At 46.5% G+C, this 19,092-nt stretch overlaps 2 protein-coding genes across 5 annotated transcripts in view; one reads left to right on the top strand and one right to left on the bottom strand.

Annotated features, from left to right (window-relative positions):
• Positions 1–19,092, bottom strand: part of ALS2CL (ALS2 C-terminal like) — a 61,040-nt gene that overhangs the window by 39,302 nt on the left and 2,646 nt on the right. The window contains exon 1 of one of the 2 annotated variants that reach the window (XM_066991343.1): positions 4,577–4,763. The exons of the other annotated variant lie outside the window; for it this stretch is intronic. Coding sequence (XP_066847444.1) covers positions 4,577–4,579 — 3 coding nt within the window. The 5' untranslated portion in view covers positions 4,580–4,763. Of the gene's footprint in view, positions 1–4,576; positions 4,764–19,092 lie in introns of those variants that run through there. 2 annotated transcript variants of the gene reach the window in all.
• TMIE (transmembrane inner ear) overlaps positions 8,518–19,092 on the top strand; it is a 32,511-nt gene continuing 21,936 nt past the window's right edge. The window contains exons 1-2 of one of the 3 annotated variants that reach the window (XM_048062269.2): positions 8,518–9,065; positions 18,640–18,720. In XM_048062269.2, coding sequence (XP_047918226.2) covers positions 8,888–9,065; positions 18,640–18,720 — 259 coding nt within the window. In that variant the 5' untranslated portion in view covers positions 8,518–8,887. Of the gene's footprint in view, positions 9,066–18,639; positions 18,758–19,092 lie in introns of all 3 variants that reach the window. The other 2 variants (XM_013182407.3, XM_048062270.2) reach the window with 2 other exon arrangements.

The raw sequence follows: 19,092 nt of genomic DNA, 5'->3' as shown, positions 1-19,092 counted from the left end.
GGGGAGTGCTGATTAAAGCCAGGCTTAAAACCATCGCTAGGAATGACCGAATATCACTCGAGGAATCAGGAGAGAGAATTGCAGTGCAGTGGCACCAAGTGTGCTGTCTCTGAGAGATACAGGTGTGCTCTTAAATAGATTATAGAATTACAGAATCATTTAGATTGGAAAAGACCTCTAAGATCATCCAAGCTGGCATTCAACCGTCTGTGGCAATTAAAAGCACTTGCCCCTCTAGAAATACGGAACTGGCTCTGATCAAGAAAACCAAGAGAAGTTCACCTTGCTCCTTGTGCTTTGGGTTTTTAGCCATAGAAATGGCTTCAACAAATCTCATCCCAGCTTACAACTGGTGAGAAAAACCTCTCCTGTCCTTCAAATACGGCCTCCCTGAAACAAGCAGCATTTTCCATCAAGGAGGGGTTTTGTTGTCGCTGTCATTTTGGTTTGGTTTTAAGCAAAGCCTATTTATAGCTCATGTTCCTCTATGGAAACTGGGCACATTCCTGAGTTCTGGGGCTGAGATGCTGACTCAGCGCTGCTGGCCAGCACATCTTTCTATCACCACGGCAATACCAGCCCATGTTACAAGAACCAACCATGCTGGAAATAGCTGCCTTATGACTCACCCAGTTACAAGAACATCCTTGACTCTGCCAGCTCCGATACGGGGTTACTGAAGCATGCCCCAGAGCAGCAGCAAGCAGTCTGCACCCTCCAGTTCTCACAATGGCACTCAGCTCCTGCTTACCTCTGGGCAACGCCTGTTTTAAGATGCGTACAAAACATTTTTCCCCCCAAATGAAAGACAGTTTCCCCTAGCATAAATCTCAGTATCAAATAGTTTACCTTTCCTTCCAAAAACCTTTTTTTAAAAAAAAAATCAGCAGTTTTGACCACTTCCCAGTGCATCCTAAGAGTTTCAGGTGAACGTCAACATCAAAGCAAGAAGAGTTGAAAGATTAAAGATGGAATAAAAGCCTCAGATGGCACCAGGCCTGTATTCCCAGCCAGCACCAACTCGATGTGTCTGTCGCATTGCTGCAGGCATGCCCCGGGACTGTCTGAGGCTTTGGCAGGGACGAGGGCAGTTGTAGCTGCTGGGGCTGCATTGGATCTGCTCTACCTTAGTCAGATCTGACACAGCACCCACCCCAACAAGGAGCAACGAGCTGCATTTTGCTAATTCACTCATCCAGGAGACTGATGTAGAGTTGGATTTCAGACACAAGCATGTACTCTCACTCCTGTGCCTTGCAAGCCCAGAAACATAGTATTTGTGCATGCTGTTGGGAAACTACACGTGGAAACAGTAGCTAGATGTGTGTAATTATTTATATCTCATGCAAAAGGACTTTCACAACCTTCTTGATTATCAAACTTGTCCTGGTTCTTTTCACTGAGTCAACACAAGCTTTTTTTCCCCTAAAGGGTGAGAGAGGTATGCAAGGCAGGAGTGGTTAGAAAACAAGGTACAGAACTGGGATCGACAATGAGTACAGACATGTTTTCTACATCTGAGCAACGATTCACTAGCAAACCAGTACAGCAATCAAACACTTTTAGAAATTCTCCAGATTCATGTCAGCATGCATAGAGAATTCAGGTAACACACAGTCACATGTAGGCATCTGTATTCACGTCCACTTGAGATGGAGCTGACCATCAGACAAGACCAGGGACGTACTCCAACACAAGACTGGCCAGAAGCATGACCAGCACAGAACAAGCATAAGAAGAAAAGGCACAAACATTTTTTTAAAAATTGTATATTCCACACTGAGATCTTTCCTTGGGTAGAAAAGCCCCATGAAGAGTTATGGGGCTAACTCTTCCTACAACCTCCAGTCTCAATGTCTGCTAGACAGGCTCAGGTTCAAACTAAATGTCACAGTGTTGGTCCCACACAGACTCTCAGCTTGGAGAGTCAAGAGAATTGATCCCTGGAAGTACGCCCGACCTACACATTTCAGTTTAAGTTGAATGGCCTTCACCAACCTGGTTCTCTCTAGGGTAAGGAAGAGATGGAGGGGGGGGGGGGGGGGGGGAAGCAAAAAGGAAAAAAAAGAAAAAAAAAAAAAACAGGAGCCCACTGGCCATCAGCATAATGGACTAAACATTGATCTTGACTGAAGGACCAAAAAGTGTCCAAGCATAACATGCATTAGCCTCCTTGTGCCTGTTAGTCATGCTGTACCAGTTCCTTACCCCATTGGACAAACTCCACTTGCAGCAAGGTGGTGCTGGAACTGTTCAGCAGCTGGTCCCAAGCCGCACCAACTGGTCCCATTCCCTCCCCATCCCACATGGGGCAGAAGATGAGCCTGTGAAGGCAGGACAACCAGATGGCCGTGGTGATGATGGTTACCACGTCAAGGCACACCTCCCCCAACCTGTCTCGTTGGGGCCTATCAGGATGCCTGTATCTAACCATAAATACTTTCGAGAGGTCAGGGTGCTGCATTGCTCTCAGGACCTTTGGAGGCCCAAATGATTTGCAGATACTTTGGGAAGACCAGGGTCACCTCAGAAGAAGGTGAAGGGAAGACTTCTGTTGCAGCAAAACCCTCATCATGTCCAAGATGAGATCAAGTGCACCTGGGACACCATATCCCATGAAGTTATGTGACTAATGTGTTTACTGGTCATTAAAGCAATTCTAATTCTCACTCCACAGAACAAAACAGATCAGAAATACCCATCCATGGAGCAGCTACCTTCTACAGTGCCAGCTGGCCAGGCTGAGAGGCACAAGAACTCTGTTTGATAAATACTTTTCTATAACAACAAACATAGAAAAAATGAAGACTTCTTTAAATAAACCCATGATGCCCACTTACTTAGAGGAATAAAATGTGACTTGTGATTCAAAACTATTTGTTGCTCTGTAGTAACTTCTCCAGCCAAATACCTTGCTAAAGAGGAAAACAAACACTGGCCGCTGGCAGTCAGCCCGCTACATAGGAGCTGATATACTTGCAGGAAGCCAGAAAACAGGAAAACTGGCAAAAAGAGGCCTACATTCCTATGGCAACACCAAGCTGTCATCTTTCAGCTCAGAACTGCTACTTCTGGGCAAAGGTGGTTGAAAGTGGGAGCCTTTCAGTAGCTGGATGGATGAGCTTCCAGAAAACTGTACAACACTAAAAAAGCATTGCAATGCTTTTTCATTGTAGCAGAATGATTATAGCACTTGAGGCTTTTAAAACAAGGTGGAATTTGACTGGGTTGGAGCAGAGAGGTGACACCAGTGAGGTAAGCAAGCACATTTCATGAGCCCCTCGGGGCTGCAGAACTGCCCTGCTGGGGAATGGCACCGGGGTCTCCAGTGCTTGACCGTAGAGGAGGACGGTGACTTTTACCAGGGCCCTTCCAAACGCTCTCAGCTCGGTGTCACAAGCCACGCTGCAATGCTGGGACCTTCCTCCCACTCCTGGGCAAGCTCTGTCACATGCAGCCCGTCGGTGGATCAGAGGAACCCAATAGCCAAAGGCTGCTGGCACGTGGGGCACGAAAGAGGATCAAGGGTACGTGGGTACACAAGAGCCTCACTAAAGGAGGGTGCAGAGCCGAAATCAATTACATTTTCTTTCCCAATGCACGAGATGTTTCTGACCTGTGGCCAAGACGCACGCTTATCACCCTGCTGGTGATATCTGTATCTTAGTGATCTTTGGTGATTATCTGTATCACCTGACAAAGCCGCCCTCTCATTTGGGAGGGCTGGGAAGGGCTTTCCCTGCCCGCAGACACAGGCAGCGTGGGAGCAGATGACAAGGGGTAGCCAGCACAAGAGCAAATCAGGAGAGCAAAGCAAGACTGGGCCCAGTCATTCCTCCAGTACTATCCCTCCTGGTTCCCCAAACCTTCGTGGGATAGCAGCACAAACCAGACCCATCAGCAACCCACCTTAGCAGTAAAAGCAACGAATCACTACAAAACCACCCAAAGAGGTAGAGCTGACCGGGAGCAGGTGACCTTTCTTCTGTGGCCCTCTCCTTACCTTGGAGCAACCTTCCCATACCACCAAGATGGCCACATTTGACTTCTCCCTTCAGTGCCTCAATGGGGATAGCACAGTCCTGTCCCACTGAGCTGGAAACCACCTACAACTTCATGGCACGTCATCTACACAGGTCCAACAGCCCAGAGACACGGTGCTGAGGAAACAAAGGCACCTTGTCCAACAGCACCGCAGCGAATCGCACCATTAAGCCCTGATCCTGCCGTACATGCCCGGGTGACTTTGTGAATATTTGTCTCTGTGCGGCAACAAAATTGGTAACGTTCCTGTTTTACAGAGGCAGAGATGGCAGGATTTTCTGAATTCAGCCTCCTTAAACTGTCCTGTGTCTTAAAGGTGGATACATCCTCTCCCAACCCTATGAAATACCCTAACACCAAACTCCGGAGAGAGACACTGAACATCACCCTGCTTCCAAAGCTGTAACCGCCTGAACTTTGTCACAGCACGGAGCCAAATATTTAGCAACAGGACCACAGCATCCCACAGGACCACCTCGGTAGCATCTCCCACCTCCAAGCGTCACCTGAGCAAAAAGCCCCCCTGGCTTACCATGGGTTGAGCCGTCAGCCGGGACACGCAGCCATGTGGGTGGAAAGCTGAGCCGGGTGACGAAAACTGCCCGCTCTAACTTTTCAGCTGCTTTATTTACTCATTTGAAGAGGAAAGGAAAAAAAAAAAATCAAGGAAGTAATGTTCCTCTCCCAAGGTGCACCGCAAAACATTCTTGGTAGACATGGAAACCCCTGGCGGGCTGCCAGTCCTTGGCAAGCCTCCACATTAACATTTCAGCAAGCAACTCAACACTGGGATGGCTTTTAGGGCATTTAAAGGGAAACGGCAGCCAGGGGCGGGCGACGCGATTGCTGCTCCCCGTTGGCAGGCGCTGGGGCTGCTTCTCTGTTTGCCTTCAGCTCCATGGGGAAGTTTGTCACGTTTCTGTCGTACGCAGGGCAGGCAAGTTATGGCAGAGCTGGGTGAAAATGAATGCAGCCTCCTCATTTCTCCTACGAGAGAGGTTCCCTAGCTGCAGCCTGCAGGGACACAGGATGATCCTCATATACCTAAAGGGAGGCTGCAAGGACGAAAATATCTTCCTGTGCTCTCGGGATTAAGCGGCAGCAAAAAGTATTTAAGAAGATCTATTCCTCCCCTGCCCCAGGGCTGCCTCTTCTTTGTTCAGGGTTGGGTTGGAGAGCAATGGGGAGCTGGGAGCTTGGTCTGGTCTCCCTGGAGGTCTCTAGACACAGCAGGGAGAACATGAAGCCTCGCCGCAAGGAGAGCAGAGAAAGCCTGGGAGTGAATGCTTGGGGGCACAGGGGCTCTGGGGGTGGTTGGACAGGAAAGGAGACCCTCCACCTTCCCCCAAAATCCCTTCTTCCCACTTATTCAAGGATATTTTGTGTGCATGTACACAAGTTTCCCACTGGCCAGTCCCTCGGGTTTCCACCAGCAGTGCCTGTGAACAACATCACGGCGTGTACGTGAGCATGAGCACTCAGCCAGACCTCCTCACAAGGGATGCTCACGTTAGAAAGCTCTTTTAAGAAATCCCAGGTACGTGGCCAAGATCTATGCTGATAAAGCCAGAGAGAAGGAAGGAGATTTACTGCCCTGCTCCCTGTTGACAGGCTTGGGACATTTCCAGACCCCAAGTCTCCCGTGGCTCTTCATCCACTTGTCCATCAGCCCAAATGCAGGCAGCCCATGGGATAGCCCCAGGGGATGAAGGAGAAGATGAGGCAGGCAGGAGCCACATCTCCATCTCCTTTCAGTGCTTTGGCCCTTGGGGTTTTGGCTGCAAACACTGAGCAAACTCGTACAGTTCAGGGCTGATATATTCTCCAAAACACCTTTGTGCAACACTACCACCATCCCAGCAGCTCGCAAGCTGGCATGTCTAACAAGATCCACCTCTCATTTATTTCCCAGGAGGATACAGAAGACAGGCTATAAATAGGAGGCTGATGAGTTTAACAGCACCTGAGGTTTTGCGAGGAGATTGGTGGTCATCCAGTAATCGGTGAGCACGTAAGAGCACGTGCAATCTGGGCTATGATTAACCTTATCCAGTGAGGGGTCACTGCTGGTAAAGATGTACATGGGAAACGACAGCTATTTGCCATCTTTGCAAAGCCCACTTCCTCACTGTTGCTAAATTCAGAAGTTTTGCAACACTTTTTCTCTCTACAAAACATCCTGGAGGGGTTAGGTCACCAAACTGAAAGTAAATGCTTGCATTGGAGTTTCCTTGCCTTCCCTATCATGAATGAAAATAAAAATAAAATTTAAAAACCAGCTCAAAGAGACAGAAGATCAATATGAAATCTTATCATTTAAAACCCCAGCGGGAGATTCTGCTCTGACCTGTTCAAGGTATTTTCAAATTATCCCAAGGAAAAAAGCCGAAACAAAGTTATGAAGTGCTGACAGGTCTGGAGTCTGCAAAAATCTGCCCTTTTTTTTTTTTTTTTTTCTCCCTGAAAACTAAAGGAGGCATTCAAATTCAGTGATCCATATATAGAATAAGAAATATGAAGTCTGGAAAAACATGATCTTTTTTTGTTCTGTTTTCACATAGCTCTTGGTGCATTATAAAAAAAATAAATAAATAAATAAAATGATAAAAAAAAGCCCTACACCTCTTGACAGCCTACGAATAAAAGGGTAGGTGCAGTGTTCAACTCCCAGCCCATGGACAAGGCACTGATAATAAACTACAGCCTGGAAACAGCACCCCAGAGGCTTCAGAGGATTGTACTGTGTTAGACCCAGGGCCCAGCAGCTGCATTCCCAGACTCCTCTTCATTCTTTTTAGACCATTTTTTTCTAAAGGGAAGCAGTCCCACATGCAGCAGAGCTGGCAGCATGGTGTGCCATGGATTTGTGCCCCCTGGTTGCATTTCCTGGTGTCTGGCAAGATGTGGGTACAAACCAAAGGTCCCTGGGGCTCGGATGGAGGTACCAGCTCTGCTCTCCTACCTTTCTTCCATGGGGACAATAACCCCATGGTTAATAATAACAAATAATAACAAAACGTAGCTTTTTACCCAATATCACACTTTTAAAATGCAATGCACCAAAATTCAGCAACTCCCTGACCTTTATCCCTTGGCCAGTTTCAGCTGAATTAAAACAGCAGCAACAAACTGCAAAAGTCCAGAGGAGGGAAAGCAGGGCAGAGGAAGGGAGAGAGAGGCAAGAGAATCTATCTTGTCCAGAAACCCCATTTCCTTATGAAATCAAGCTGAAAAACGTTAAAACCAGCTCAGGAACCACTGCTGAGGATCCCAGAGCCCCAGGCAGGATTTTCACAGGGCGAGGGAGGACCAAGCTGTACAATTTCTAAGACAGATGCGCAATTTTCCGCCTCGATGCTGCCACCATCTGTTGTCTGCTGACCAGACCTCACCGGACAGCATCCTGCTTCACCTTTCCACCGGACTCTATCGTTACACCGATTTTCCAAGCATGCAATATCCCATCATCTCATGAGCCAGAAGCCAGCAGAAGCAGTCACCGTGTGAACCTGCACAAAGGCAGCAGAGAGCCTAATACTGCTTTTCCTCCAGCGCAGTGGATGTATTGTCACCATTCCATATTCCTCCAATCTTCACAACCTAATCAGTAGGCTGGCCTTAAAGCTGGTCTGCCTATTTGAGCTTATAAAATATTAATTTGCTACGTAGCTATTTCTCCTGAAACTGCACTTAGTTCTCTGAAAGTGCTAGAGGGGAGTAGCAGAAGTGACTAGATCCTCACAGATCTCGTTCCTTGCTTTCTTACCTAAAATCCCAGGCTTCTCCCAGCACAGAATATGACAAATAATATGAATACTTCGAGTATGGGAGAATACACTTAACTCAGTCATCTCAAAATACAACAAGACAGGATGGATACAAGGCCTCATGTGGCTGGATCATGACATTTCAAAAGCAAACAAGCCCAGATCTTTATTTCTTTAGAGTTCTTGGTAATGAGACATCAAAACTTTATGTTTCCTATAGCAATGGAGAATAGAGAGAGATTTTTAAACAATTTTGTGGTTCCTGTTGGCTCTCTGGTAACTGGGCTCAAAACTGGACCTTTGAAAACAACTCTCCTAGTACTGTGAAAAGAAAAAGCTTCCTAGTCCCAACACTCAGTGTTTCCTCTGAAACAAGAAAGCTGAAGAGTTCATCAGCATGTGCTCAGTGCATTCATCAGGGCTTGATCTGTAAGATATCTTAATCTGGCAAAGCAGGTGTTTTAACCCATTTTGTTCACTCTCCTCCTCACCCTCTTTTTCAGTCTGTGTCCTAAGGTTTGGCTCTGCTGCTCTTCCCAGTTGCCTTCCACTCCCCCTCAAGACCTGAAGGCTAGGCGAAGTTGCAAACTGCAGCAACACATCCCCGAGATCCTTCAGGGATGAATGATGCTCTTAAATCCCGAGACACTAAGTGCTCATCTCCAGTAACACCGGGCTCTGCTAGCACAGGGCAGCTGCGGTGCTGTTGATGCATCAGCTTGGCTTACAGCCCTTTTTCATTAGGGGAAGAGACTGCTCTCAACAGGCAGGGAAGGAAAACAAGAGCAGGAGAGCTGGAATCAGTCAGGCAGCTGTAAAAAAAAAAAAAAAAGAAAGAAAAAAAAAAAGAGCCAGGGTCCTAACGAGTGAATCGCTTCCCTCTCGTTGGAGCAGCTCTGAGCACTGCTTTGCTCCCTGCATCCCCCCTGCACAAAGCCCCAGCGGAGAAGCAGCAGAGCACCCTGTAAGCGACACCAGCCTAATTAATTAATTAATGACTCCTGTCTCTGTGGCTGCTGGGCTGGGAAGGAAAGCAGCAAAGAAGGGCCAGGACAGCACGTGACAGCTTCTGGTAAATGCTGAACGCCGCTGAGAGCCGGCTCGGTTATTCATCACCTCTCCTGCTTTGGGCTACAACAGCACCAGGGAGGGAAGATGGCGTGGGATCCACCCTTACAGCATCCTTTCTTCTGGATGAAGCCTTCTTCCCTCTTCTTGTCGTGCTCCAGAACTGCCATGGCACAGTTAATCGAGGTAAGAAGCAACGCGCTTTATGGATCAGGGGGTTTATGGGTGTCCAGAAATCCTGTTTTTTCTATGCAGGTTACCCAGGGAGGGCAGGTGGGGCAGAAAGCAGGGAGTTTAAGGTGGCTCCAAGGAGTTAGAGGCTCCTTTGGGTGATATTTGTTGCTTTCTGCAGGCCCAGACTATAAAGAAAGTGCTTTTAAAATGCCAACAGCTGATGATGATCACAGCTGGCACTTAACTATTCCTTTTATCCCCAAAGAGGAGTTGAGATAGCACAGAAAGTCCCAGCACAGCATCTTCTAGCACAATACTCCCTGTCCAACAAGTGCCCCACATCAGGGGCTCAGGGACAGAGGAGGACCAGACTTGACCCAGGTGATCCTGTCCATGGACGTACCTGTCCACAGTAAGTGGCTGGGCTGCATTTTTCTTCCTCTGTCTTCCCTCGTTTCCTCTAGCTCAGCCAAAACACTCCCTTTGGAGGTGATGCTCTCCACCCACTGCTGCTCTGGCAGCAGTTACAACTCCACTGCTGACATTTTCAGAAGCAAGTCTTGTCCAGAAGGCGGCCCCCTGAAATTACAACTGCCAAAAATTGAGCAGCCCAACCATTTTCAACTTTTTCAGTAGTTTTCCAAACTAAGGAAGCCTGAGCCACACTGGAAGCAGCCACTGCATTGGTCTGGGGTCAGAAGCTCAGTGCTACGGTGCTGATGAGCAGCGTGTTCACACAGCAGGGCTCACTTTGCTCACGTTTCTGATTGTTTCAACTAAAACTTGAAGCTGTGCTGATGTGTCTGTGTTAAGGGCTGTAACAGGCTAGCAGAAGAACACCTTGTTTCAGCAGTTGAAGAGTTAGCATCCCTGGCTGCCCTGCCCCTCACCTGGCCTCACCTCAAGCCAGGTCTGATCTCCATAGCCCTTGGTCTGCAGATTTTAACAGTTTGTCTCCAACACAGAGGCAACAAGAGCCATGCTGAGTCTGTATCCCCACCCTACAGCCGAGGTCCTGCCTCATCTTTCCAGATGTCTCAACTTAAATTTACTTAATACAGTATTTTAGTACTGATGGGTCTATCAACCCATCTGACCTTATATATGGTATAACATCCCCAGCAAGCCAAACAGGAGCCTATAAGCTTTGCAAATGCACATACACCCTGATGTAGACATTTTCCTGAGCTGCTCAGCCTACAGCAGCTCTCAAGGTGACTGGCCAGGCAGAACTTTCTCTTACAGAGCACATTTAACAAGGCATGCTTCACTGAAGCCAGGTCGGTGTGCAGACTCAGCTTCCACCTCACCAGGAAGACTTAAAAAAGAAAAAAAAATCTTGCCATTTCCAAACACCGAGACAGCCACGTGAGTAAGCATCCTGACACCCTCAGTTTGAAGATAGATGTTTCAAAGACACACATTTTCCAGAATTTGTCCTCATGCCAAAGCAGAACAAAGATAAATGTCAAAACTAGGAAAATCGTTATAAAACAGGTGTGATTTTTCATGTCTGTTTTACTTATACCAGCCTCTCTGAAAAGCATGGCCACTTCTTATAGTGTGCTGGAGGGAGTAAATCTTGTCTGGAAACTCGAGCTGCAAAACAGGTTAATTACTAGGTATCCAAAAAATGAGATTAGATGAACAGCCAGTTTCTGTATTTCTTAAGGCAGATGAATTACAGGCTGCTCCAAAGCTCTGCAAGGACTTTTTTTTTTTCCCCCTCAAATAATTATACAATGCAGTTATCCCAAATAATTCAATTTATGCTAAGCCAGCGCATCAGAGCAAACAGAGGGAGGGTCACAGGGACTGGACATCAGGGCATTGCGTGAGCTCAAAAACACCCCACAACAAGGAGGACCGAGGAACCAAGACCATGATCTTGTTTAGTGACGTCCAAGCATTTTCAAATGTGCAGACCTGTGTGCATTTTCCACTTGGGAGAGAGGAGGCGTTAAGAGCCTCTGAACATGACTTTGTTGGTTTTTTTTCCTCTGCATCAGCTCACCTCTAAGAGGCTTGGAATAGGTATGAATTTGGACCGCGAGGTGGGAATAAGTAGCAGGTGTTTGGTGTCCAGCACATGGTTTAGTCAATTATTCCCTTATTGAGTCAAATTCTGCATCTGCCATATCTTTAGCAAGTTCTTAGTCTCTCGATTGGTGTTTGGAGCTCCGTACTTAGAAGGTAAAACTAGATCCTAGGCAGTTATGTAAAAAATTCTTCAGAAGTTTCATCGGACTAGAAGTTGTCACCCCCTTTTTTCTACCAATATAACAAGAAAAATAAAGATGTTTCTGATCCCCCCACTTTCCAGCTTAGACTCCATACAAAAACTGCGATACAGATTAGATAGCAAGGAAAAAAAATAAACTACTTTTTCTACTAGTTATGAATAGTTTCAGTTTATATTATACTTAGTGGTATGTTGTTGGGCTCGAGGGACGGTAAACCTCATTTGTAGCCTACAAGTGAATGTGATGGATGTGACTCTGTATGCAATAGTCTAAAAATACCTGTGGGTGATTATAGTTCAAAAGAAGGTAGGTGAAATTACCAGGTGGACTTCTGAGGTTGATTCCCCATGTGAATGCATATATTTAACCCAATAGCTGACAATAAAAAGAACAAATAGGAAAATAATAGCGCAGAAAAACATGCACAAGCAACACACGATGATTTAAGAGAGAAGCCTTAGCTTTAAGAAGGGCATCTTTAAGGAAGATACAAGCATTTCGGGCCAGCTGGATTCAAAATATTATAGAAAATTACAAAGCTGTTTTCTGGAAAGTTCCTTATCGTGATCCATTGGAGGAGATGGGCTCAGAGAGGGATGGAGGGCATGCAGGGTGCAAAGTCACTGGACCTTCCCAGACCCCCAAACACATGAACTTAAGGAAAAAAACAGACATGCTCTCAGACCATTCTGGTTATTTGTGGAGGGATTGTACACATGAATAAATGCATAGTCTGTGCTAACAGTCATACAAAATTCTACAGCTGTGCTAAAGAGGTTGTCCTGGGACTGCTGCCACTCTCATATGAAAAGAAGCATCAGGGTTCAGTCTTAAACTGGTGTTCACAGGGCTGTTAACTGGTCCAGGTATTAAAAAAAATAACATTCCAGTGGGGAACATGGGATGCTGGAGGTCTGAGACCACGAGAGGGGTCCTTCAGCCAGCCCTGGAGTTGCCACAATGCAAGCAAGCCTCATGACCAGGGCAGCAGCTACATCTACACTGTAATCTAACAGTAAATACCAGATCTAACAGCTATCACACTTAAGTTAAATCATTATGGTCAGTCTTCCCCCTCCTCACTCTAAATACACCACCGTATTATATTGTCCCTTGACCTGTGAAGCCACAGATTGATTATCATTACTGTATTTTGGATGCTGTGTCTGGACCACGCCAAGGCTCCCCACCACCAAGAGGATTTTGTTGGCATCTCTAGGTGGGGTTTGCCTGCAAGGACACCCGTCCTCAGGTAGCCCATGTCTTTCCTGTTACTCAGAAAGGGAAGGGATGGAGTGTGCTTGTGCATCTGTCTGAAGCACGGTCCCTCATAAACATCTGTGCCCTTTAGATATGTGCAATCAAACGCAATTAGGACTAAACATTATTAGTTTTCCCAAGCCCAGCCATGCTGCAGGCAAAGCAGCAACACCAGTCAGGCCAAATTAGAGGAGGCATTTAAAAAAAGACTGAAAAGTAGCACCTTTTGCCATTTTTATTTGCTGCATAGTGAAGCAAATAAAGCTGTCTCCTTTTCCACTGGGGCTGGTACCTTTGCTTGCCCCACACCCCACCCCAGTCACCGCTGACAGTTTCTCTCTGAAATGAATCAGAAAAAGTGAACGTGAATATTTTCTAGCTAGGAGAAACAGTGTCAAACCGTTCTGACCTGAAAAGGCAACCTGCCTGGAAATGATTTAGTGTTTGGGGGTTTACTAGATGTTTTACAGCCCTGAGAGTCCAACGTCAGTTTGGATCCAGCTCCTTATGGCATGGCTTCTGCCTGCTCCCAGCCTGGGAGCCTCCACAAAACCCAGGGACAGCAGCGTTTGGGATGGTGTTGTTTTCACTACAAGCAGATCTTGTGCCTTCAGAGGTAGGGGAGCCTGCCACAGCAGGTGGAAAAGCAGGAGAGGGGCCAGGGAATTATCAACATGTCCCAACCTTAGCTCATGCATTACACACACACACACCCCTGAAAACAGCCCTACAGGGTCCCATCATGGCAAACCCAACACGCAGGGCAGTAACCAGCTCCCAGCCCCTGTTCCAGCTCCTGCTGGGGCCAACTTGATCCCTAGGATATCCCCAAATCCCAGGTTCTCTTCCCTGCTCCTACTCCCAGAGATCAAGCAAAGAACTGGATCACAAGAGCAGCATTTACCTGGTCTAAGTCAGGCATCGAGGACTTAGCTGGATCTGAGCTAATCACTATAGGCTCCACTTTCAATCACTCAAGAGAAATACTTATTTATTCATCAGACCTCAATAGGCTGCCTCAACAAGGTGGATGGCTCTACATGAGTGCTGCTTTCTCATAGCCATAAGATAATTCTGGAACAATTAACTTAGACATAACTATTTGTACTGCACATTTTTAAGCTCTTAAGTAAGGGCAGGTGCATTCACTTCAGAGGGCGAGATTTAGCCTGAGGGATAAGACACAAATATACATGTCTATTGGCATCAACAAGTGCTGCGAGTGCCCCAGCTGCTGTGGGAGATGCAGTTAACACAGTCAGAGGGTAAGGAGCTATTCCACTGTCCTGCAAGAGACACCCAAACCAACGGTCTGGCTTTGGGTTAATATTCATAATTGGTGTTGGCTAGGAGTTGGATTCACCATCAGTCTAATCTTATTTTAGACACTGTGCTGTAAGCTGCCTGTTTTTCATCTGCTGCTCCAGATAGAGCAGGTCTTCCATCAAAGCAATGTGGAATATTTACCGAGGTCTCCATCATCTCCTTTACGTTTAAGTTTAAGTAAGTTTAAGTTAAGGCTACTTAACCAAGCTGGAAGTTTCTTTTTGCTGTAACGTCTTTATACACTCTTTCAGCACAGAGCATCCTTGGAGGCACAGGGAGCTTTGTAACCTTTCATTTACTCCTTTCTGCTCATTTCTTTTTCTTCCTGGAGCCCCAGCTTTTTCATATTCCTATAGACAGTGCCCAGATACCTATGTGGTACCAACATTGTAGTGAGGTGTTTGCATAATTTCCTTTTATATTTTCTCATCAACTTGCTCCCCAAAGACTCTCCCTGATCAGTTATTACCTGAGCATTTCCTAACACCCTCCTGCATCTAAAGAAAAGCCTAGTAGTTCTCGCAGGAGTTTTCTTTACTGCCTCCAGTCTTCTGGAGTCTTTAATTCATTGCAGTTGCCTTGCATAGACAAAGCAATACTGTTAGCCTTCACACCAAGTATAACCTCTTCATCCATACATACATCTTCCAGTTCTGGACTGCACTGGCACAAGTTCACCCTCAAAGGAGCTGCAAGTGCCAGCTTCAGGTTTTTGGTATTTTTTTCTCCTTGGGGCTGTGTAAGAATTGCCCTGCCCACAGTTTCATTTCTGCTGTGTTTCAGCCTCCTTACATCTTTTCCTTTTGTCCCTGATCCAATCACTTTTATCTTGACATTTATTGCCAAGCACAAATCAGTAACTCCAAATCCTGACATTTATTCATGCACAAATCAGCACCTCCAAATCTTGACATATATTGCTAGGCACAAACCAACAGCTCCAATTTCCTGCAGCTACTAAGAATGACTTTCATTAATATGTTTTTCCTCTCCTTGCTGTACATTTCTCTTAGCTTTTGGAGATGACACGTGGGCCAGCATTGCACCCTACAACCCACTGAAGAGTTTAGACCCCTTGCTCGGTCAGGACATGTAGCAATGCAGACTCAGCCCTCAGAGTCGCAGTGCATGCCCACAGGCAGTTGCCACAGATGAGCTTCTATCTGATGATTTATTAAGCTGTGGTAGTTTGACCACTACACTACAGTAACTTCACTGCACGTTTCAGCCCTGGCATTCTCAACGTTCACTCTACAAACATGATGAAGAGACGAAGAGCTGCAGTGACTAAACCAAAGCATCCGCATGAATGGCCAGGATTCAGCAGCAGTCTTGCTTCCTGCCTTTTCCCCTTGCACTCCTGTCTTAAATATTTAACATATTTCCTGCTTTATGTATTGGTTCACATCAAAAGCTTTTGTAAAACCAAGGAAAGTGGCAGAGGTCTTCAACCTTGCTTTTTCTTCTCCCCTCCAGCACACATTGTCTCATTGAAAGGTACTGTTCCATGGCCACAACTCCTTCCAGAAACGGCCGTAAGTTGATGGCAAGTGCTTCAGAGCTCTTGATCCACACTGTGATCTCGAGAACATCTTTTAATTGCCCCTGTCTCAGCTAATTTACTTTGAATTGGAAATATTGCTTTGGCTCGATAAATGTGATGCATTAAGTGCTTTGAGATCCCTAGAGCAAAAAGACCAATGCTGGAAGGTTTGGCAGGCAAAAGCAGCAAGGACCTCTGGTCCCACAGCTCTGTGCTTAATGCTGTCAGTGCAGACTGGCTTCGGTTTGCTGATTCTGATTACAATTATTCTGCTGCTACAGAGCCAGTCCTATACAGAAGTCACACAGGGAGATGAACACATCCTATTCTTGATGCTCTTGCTGGAGTTGAACACAGAGAGCAGCAATCAGGACTCCAAGCCTGTGTGTGCTGCAGAAAACTGGTGCCATCACTTCCAATCCGTGGTGCTGAGCATGGCTTCTTGTTCCCTCAGCTTCAGGTCTGCTGTTTGCCTTCTGTCTGTAACTTATATGACCAGAAGGTTCTGATGCATGAGATGCCCCCTGACTGGCCATGAGGCAGTGACCAGGTGACAAGGCAGTGACAAGTCTGGAAGGAAAGACGAATCCTTCAGAGAGCTCAGCTTCTCAAGAGGGCAAAGTCACACTGAGTAGTGCACAGGAAAAAAAAAAATCAAAAAAAAATCTATGATTTGAGATCGAGATTGAGGCTACCCTAGATGTTAACCCCAGGATCAGTAGTAAGGAAAGCCAGATCCACGGCAGGAAATAAACTTGGACTGCTGGGGTCAGCAATATCAGTTTATTAGGTCATTGTTGTTTTAACTTCCAATTAGACAAAATTTTCTGAATCTAAATTGTTGCCCTGACTACTCTCCCAGGACTGCTGTCTACTGTGGCTTCTTCAATTTATTTTTGGTGTTACTGGACGTTTTGTAAGCAGCATACAGAATACCTATAGTTGAAAAAGGAGGTTTTCGGTGGTGACTGTCACAGATTCCTCCCTACTGTTCCAGATGTCTCTACAGAACCACACCACCCCAGTCAGATTTCCTTTCTCCCTCCATTCAGCTGTAGCAGTTCTGGGTTTTGAGCACTGGATGCTCTGTGCCCAGCGCTACAGAAGCGTGGCTGTCTCAAACTGCAGCAAGGCGAGGCCACGTGGTGCTGCATAGATTGGAAGAGCCGAGCTCAGACAGCAATCCTATCCACCACGGATAGGTTCTGAATAGGTTCCCCCGGGAGACAAAGCACTCCAGACTCAACGGGAAGCATCCTTCATTAGGAAAAGACTGAATTATGGTTTGTGTTGCACAAATAGGCAAGTAATTGGAGAGCAGCCCCAGCTCTCTGGTATCCATTACAGCTGTGTTTTAACAGTACTTTCTTGGGCTGGGAAGGGAAGGGCACTGCAGGGAGTCAGATGTGTGTTTAGGAGTGTTTTTTTTTGTTGTTGTTTTGCTTTGCTTTTTGTTTGTTTGTTTGTTTCCCTGTTTGGTTTTAAGAAACCAAGTGTTTTCAGCTTATATCAAAAGGCTGTTTGATGCCAACTCAGATCAGGTTCTACATTCAGATATAAGCCAGTGTAGGTGTTTTGCTAGCACCTGCTTCTGGAAAGTCACTAGCAGGTTTTAACTCTGACTTGCTGTACCACAGAACATCATAACAAAGTTCACTGGCAGTGAGGGCTTGTTAACCTCTGATCTTCTGAGCCATCAGATAAGAGAATAAATGCTTCTCGTCGAGATGTGTGAATCTAACATATCACCACTGCACTGGGACCTCTGGGGTTGGTCTTGACAACCTCTCTGACATAACATTTACCCTCTTAACACACCTGTGAAATATCCTTATCCTCATTTCAGAGATGGGGAACCAAGGCACAGAAAAACTCAGGACTAGATCTGCAATGAGACTTGGCTGTACCATTTGTCAGTGCTTAGCTACTACAGAAGCCATCAGGTCCTTGTCCTGTTTCCGTCTAAATGGGCATTCAAGAAAGGTTTTCTCCTGGACTCACAGCACATTTAACACATTCAAGTAATACAAAGGCTCTCAGCAAATACAGCTGATCTCTTTGGTGCTGCCTGTGTTGTTTAATCTCCCTACGGTATATTCCCCTGCCTGCAACAAATCACTCTTACTGCTGGAGCTGTGGGAATCTGAGCTCTGGATACCAAACTGGAGCCTCTATAGTCCAGACCAACCCTGTTTGGAACACTTCTTGCTCATATTCCATGAAATCTAACATCTCTGCTTGGTGAGGCTAACTTTAAATGGTTAAACCAATGTGCTTGAATCCCCAGCACTTAAATGCAGCTCAAACAGCCATCTAATTCAGCTCTGCTGTTTTGACAATTAAAGCATATGCTGTAGGATTCTCTGCCTGTGCTGCCCTTCAAGGGTCCATCAACCTCTCATTCCCCACTGATAATGCAATTAGGGCCCTATAGTAGGGATTTAACTAAAGTGTCCTTGCTCAGCTTATAAAAGGCCCCTAGTATCTGTTCCTGCATCAAATTCACATGGCATTTGCCGTCAAAATATCTCCAGGCAAAATTCTGTTATAAGTGGGGAAACTGAGGCACCGAGTGATTTTACAACACGAGGCAGAGAGCGCAAGGTGTGGACACAAGGGCTCAGGAGCAAGGCAGCATCCCACCCTTAGAGGTCCAGCTGCTGGGGACAGCACAATGAGGGCTGAGTCCCAACCCATGGGAGTTGCTCTAACCCTAAGCTTAAGTGCTTGGTCCGTGCATGAGCTATAGCCCTGCTTGTGCCAGGCCATGGCTCTGCTCCAGCACTAGGGTCACATCTGGTGACCAGAGGCCTCTACTCACCCTAGCCTGCCCTGTTTCAAATAACTTTTTATTATTATTAATTTTATGTTGTTCTTCACAGCTAAGCCTTAAAAAAGCCTTTCAAGGCTACAAAAGATCTCCTCCTGACCCAAGGAGCTGAACTTTTTAGGAAGAAAGTGGGACTTGACAAAGCAAATCTTTTTGCCATTATTTCCTAAAACACAAAATTTGGCAACACTTCAGACATTTCAAAACAACAAAAGCTTTAGACACGACCTCTAGAGAAGTCTCCATTCCCTGAAGATACCTGAGGCCAGATACCTGAGGCAAGAAGTAAGGCCAGAAGACCAGGGCTCACCAGCTCCTGTTGGTGGCATCTTTCCCCTTGCCAACCTTAAGCCATTTTTCTCTTTTTTCCCCTCTCTTTCCCAGGCCACCACAGAACCCCCCAAAAAGAAGCCGGACCCTGTCACTTCGGAGACGGTGGTGATCTGGGGGCTGCGCCTCTGGCAGGTGATTGGTATCTTTGCCATCTTTGTCCTGGCAGTCAGTAAGTGGCAATTCTCTGCCTTGCACCCCCCGCAGCACCAACCCACCTGGGACCTGGGTCTGAGCCAGCCCGAGGAGGGCTGCAGAAGGCAGCACCGAGGGCGTTTTGTTGGCTTCCTCCTCCCCCAAGGAAGGGAGAGGCAGATGGGGTGTTTGAGGGAACCACAGGCCAGCCACAGCGGCTCCACCCTGTAATGCACTAGCTGGTGGCATCCCAGAACAAAAGAGAAACTATAGGACCGTGGCACATGTGGGACGGTTGTCAGCTGCAGTACCACATTCAGGCTTAAATACATCTCACAGACACGGTCTTGCCCTGTCTCACAGCTTGACAAG

The sequence above is a fragment of the Anser cygnoides genome, chromosome 2 (assembly GCF_040182565.1).
Source record: "Anser cygnoides isolate HZ-2024a breed goose chromosome 2, Taihu_goose_T2T_genome, whole genome shotgun sequence".
In the NCBI taxonomy this organism is placed as follows: Eukaryota; Metazoa; Chordata; class Aves; order Anseriformes; family Anatidae; genus Anser; species Anser cygnoides.
Note: the sequence above shows the minus strand (reverse complement) of the source record. Positions and strands in the feature narration are given on the sequence as shown.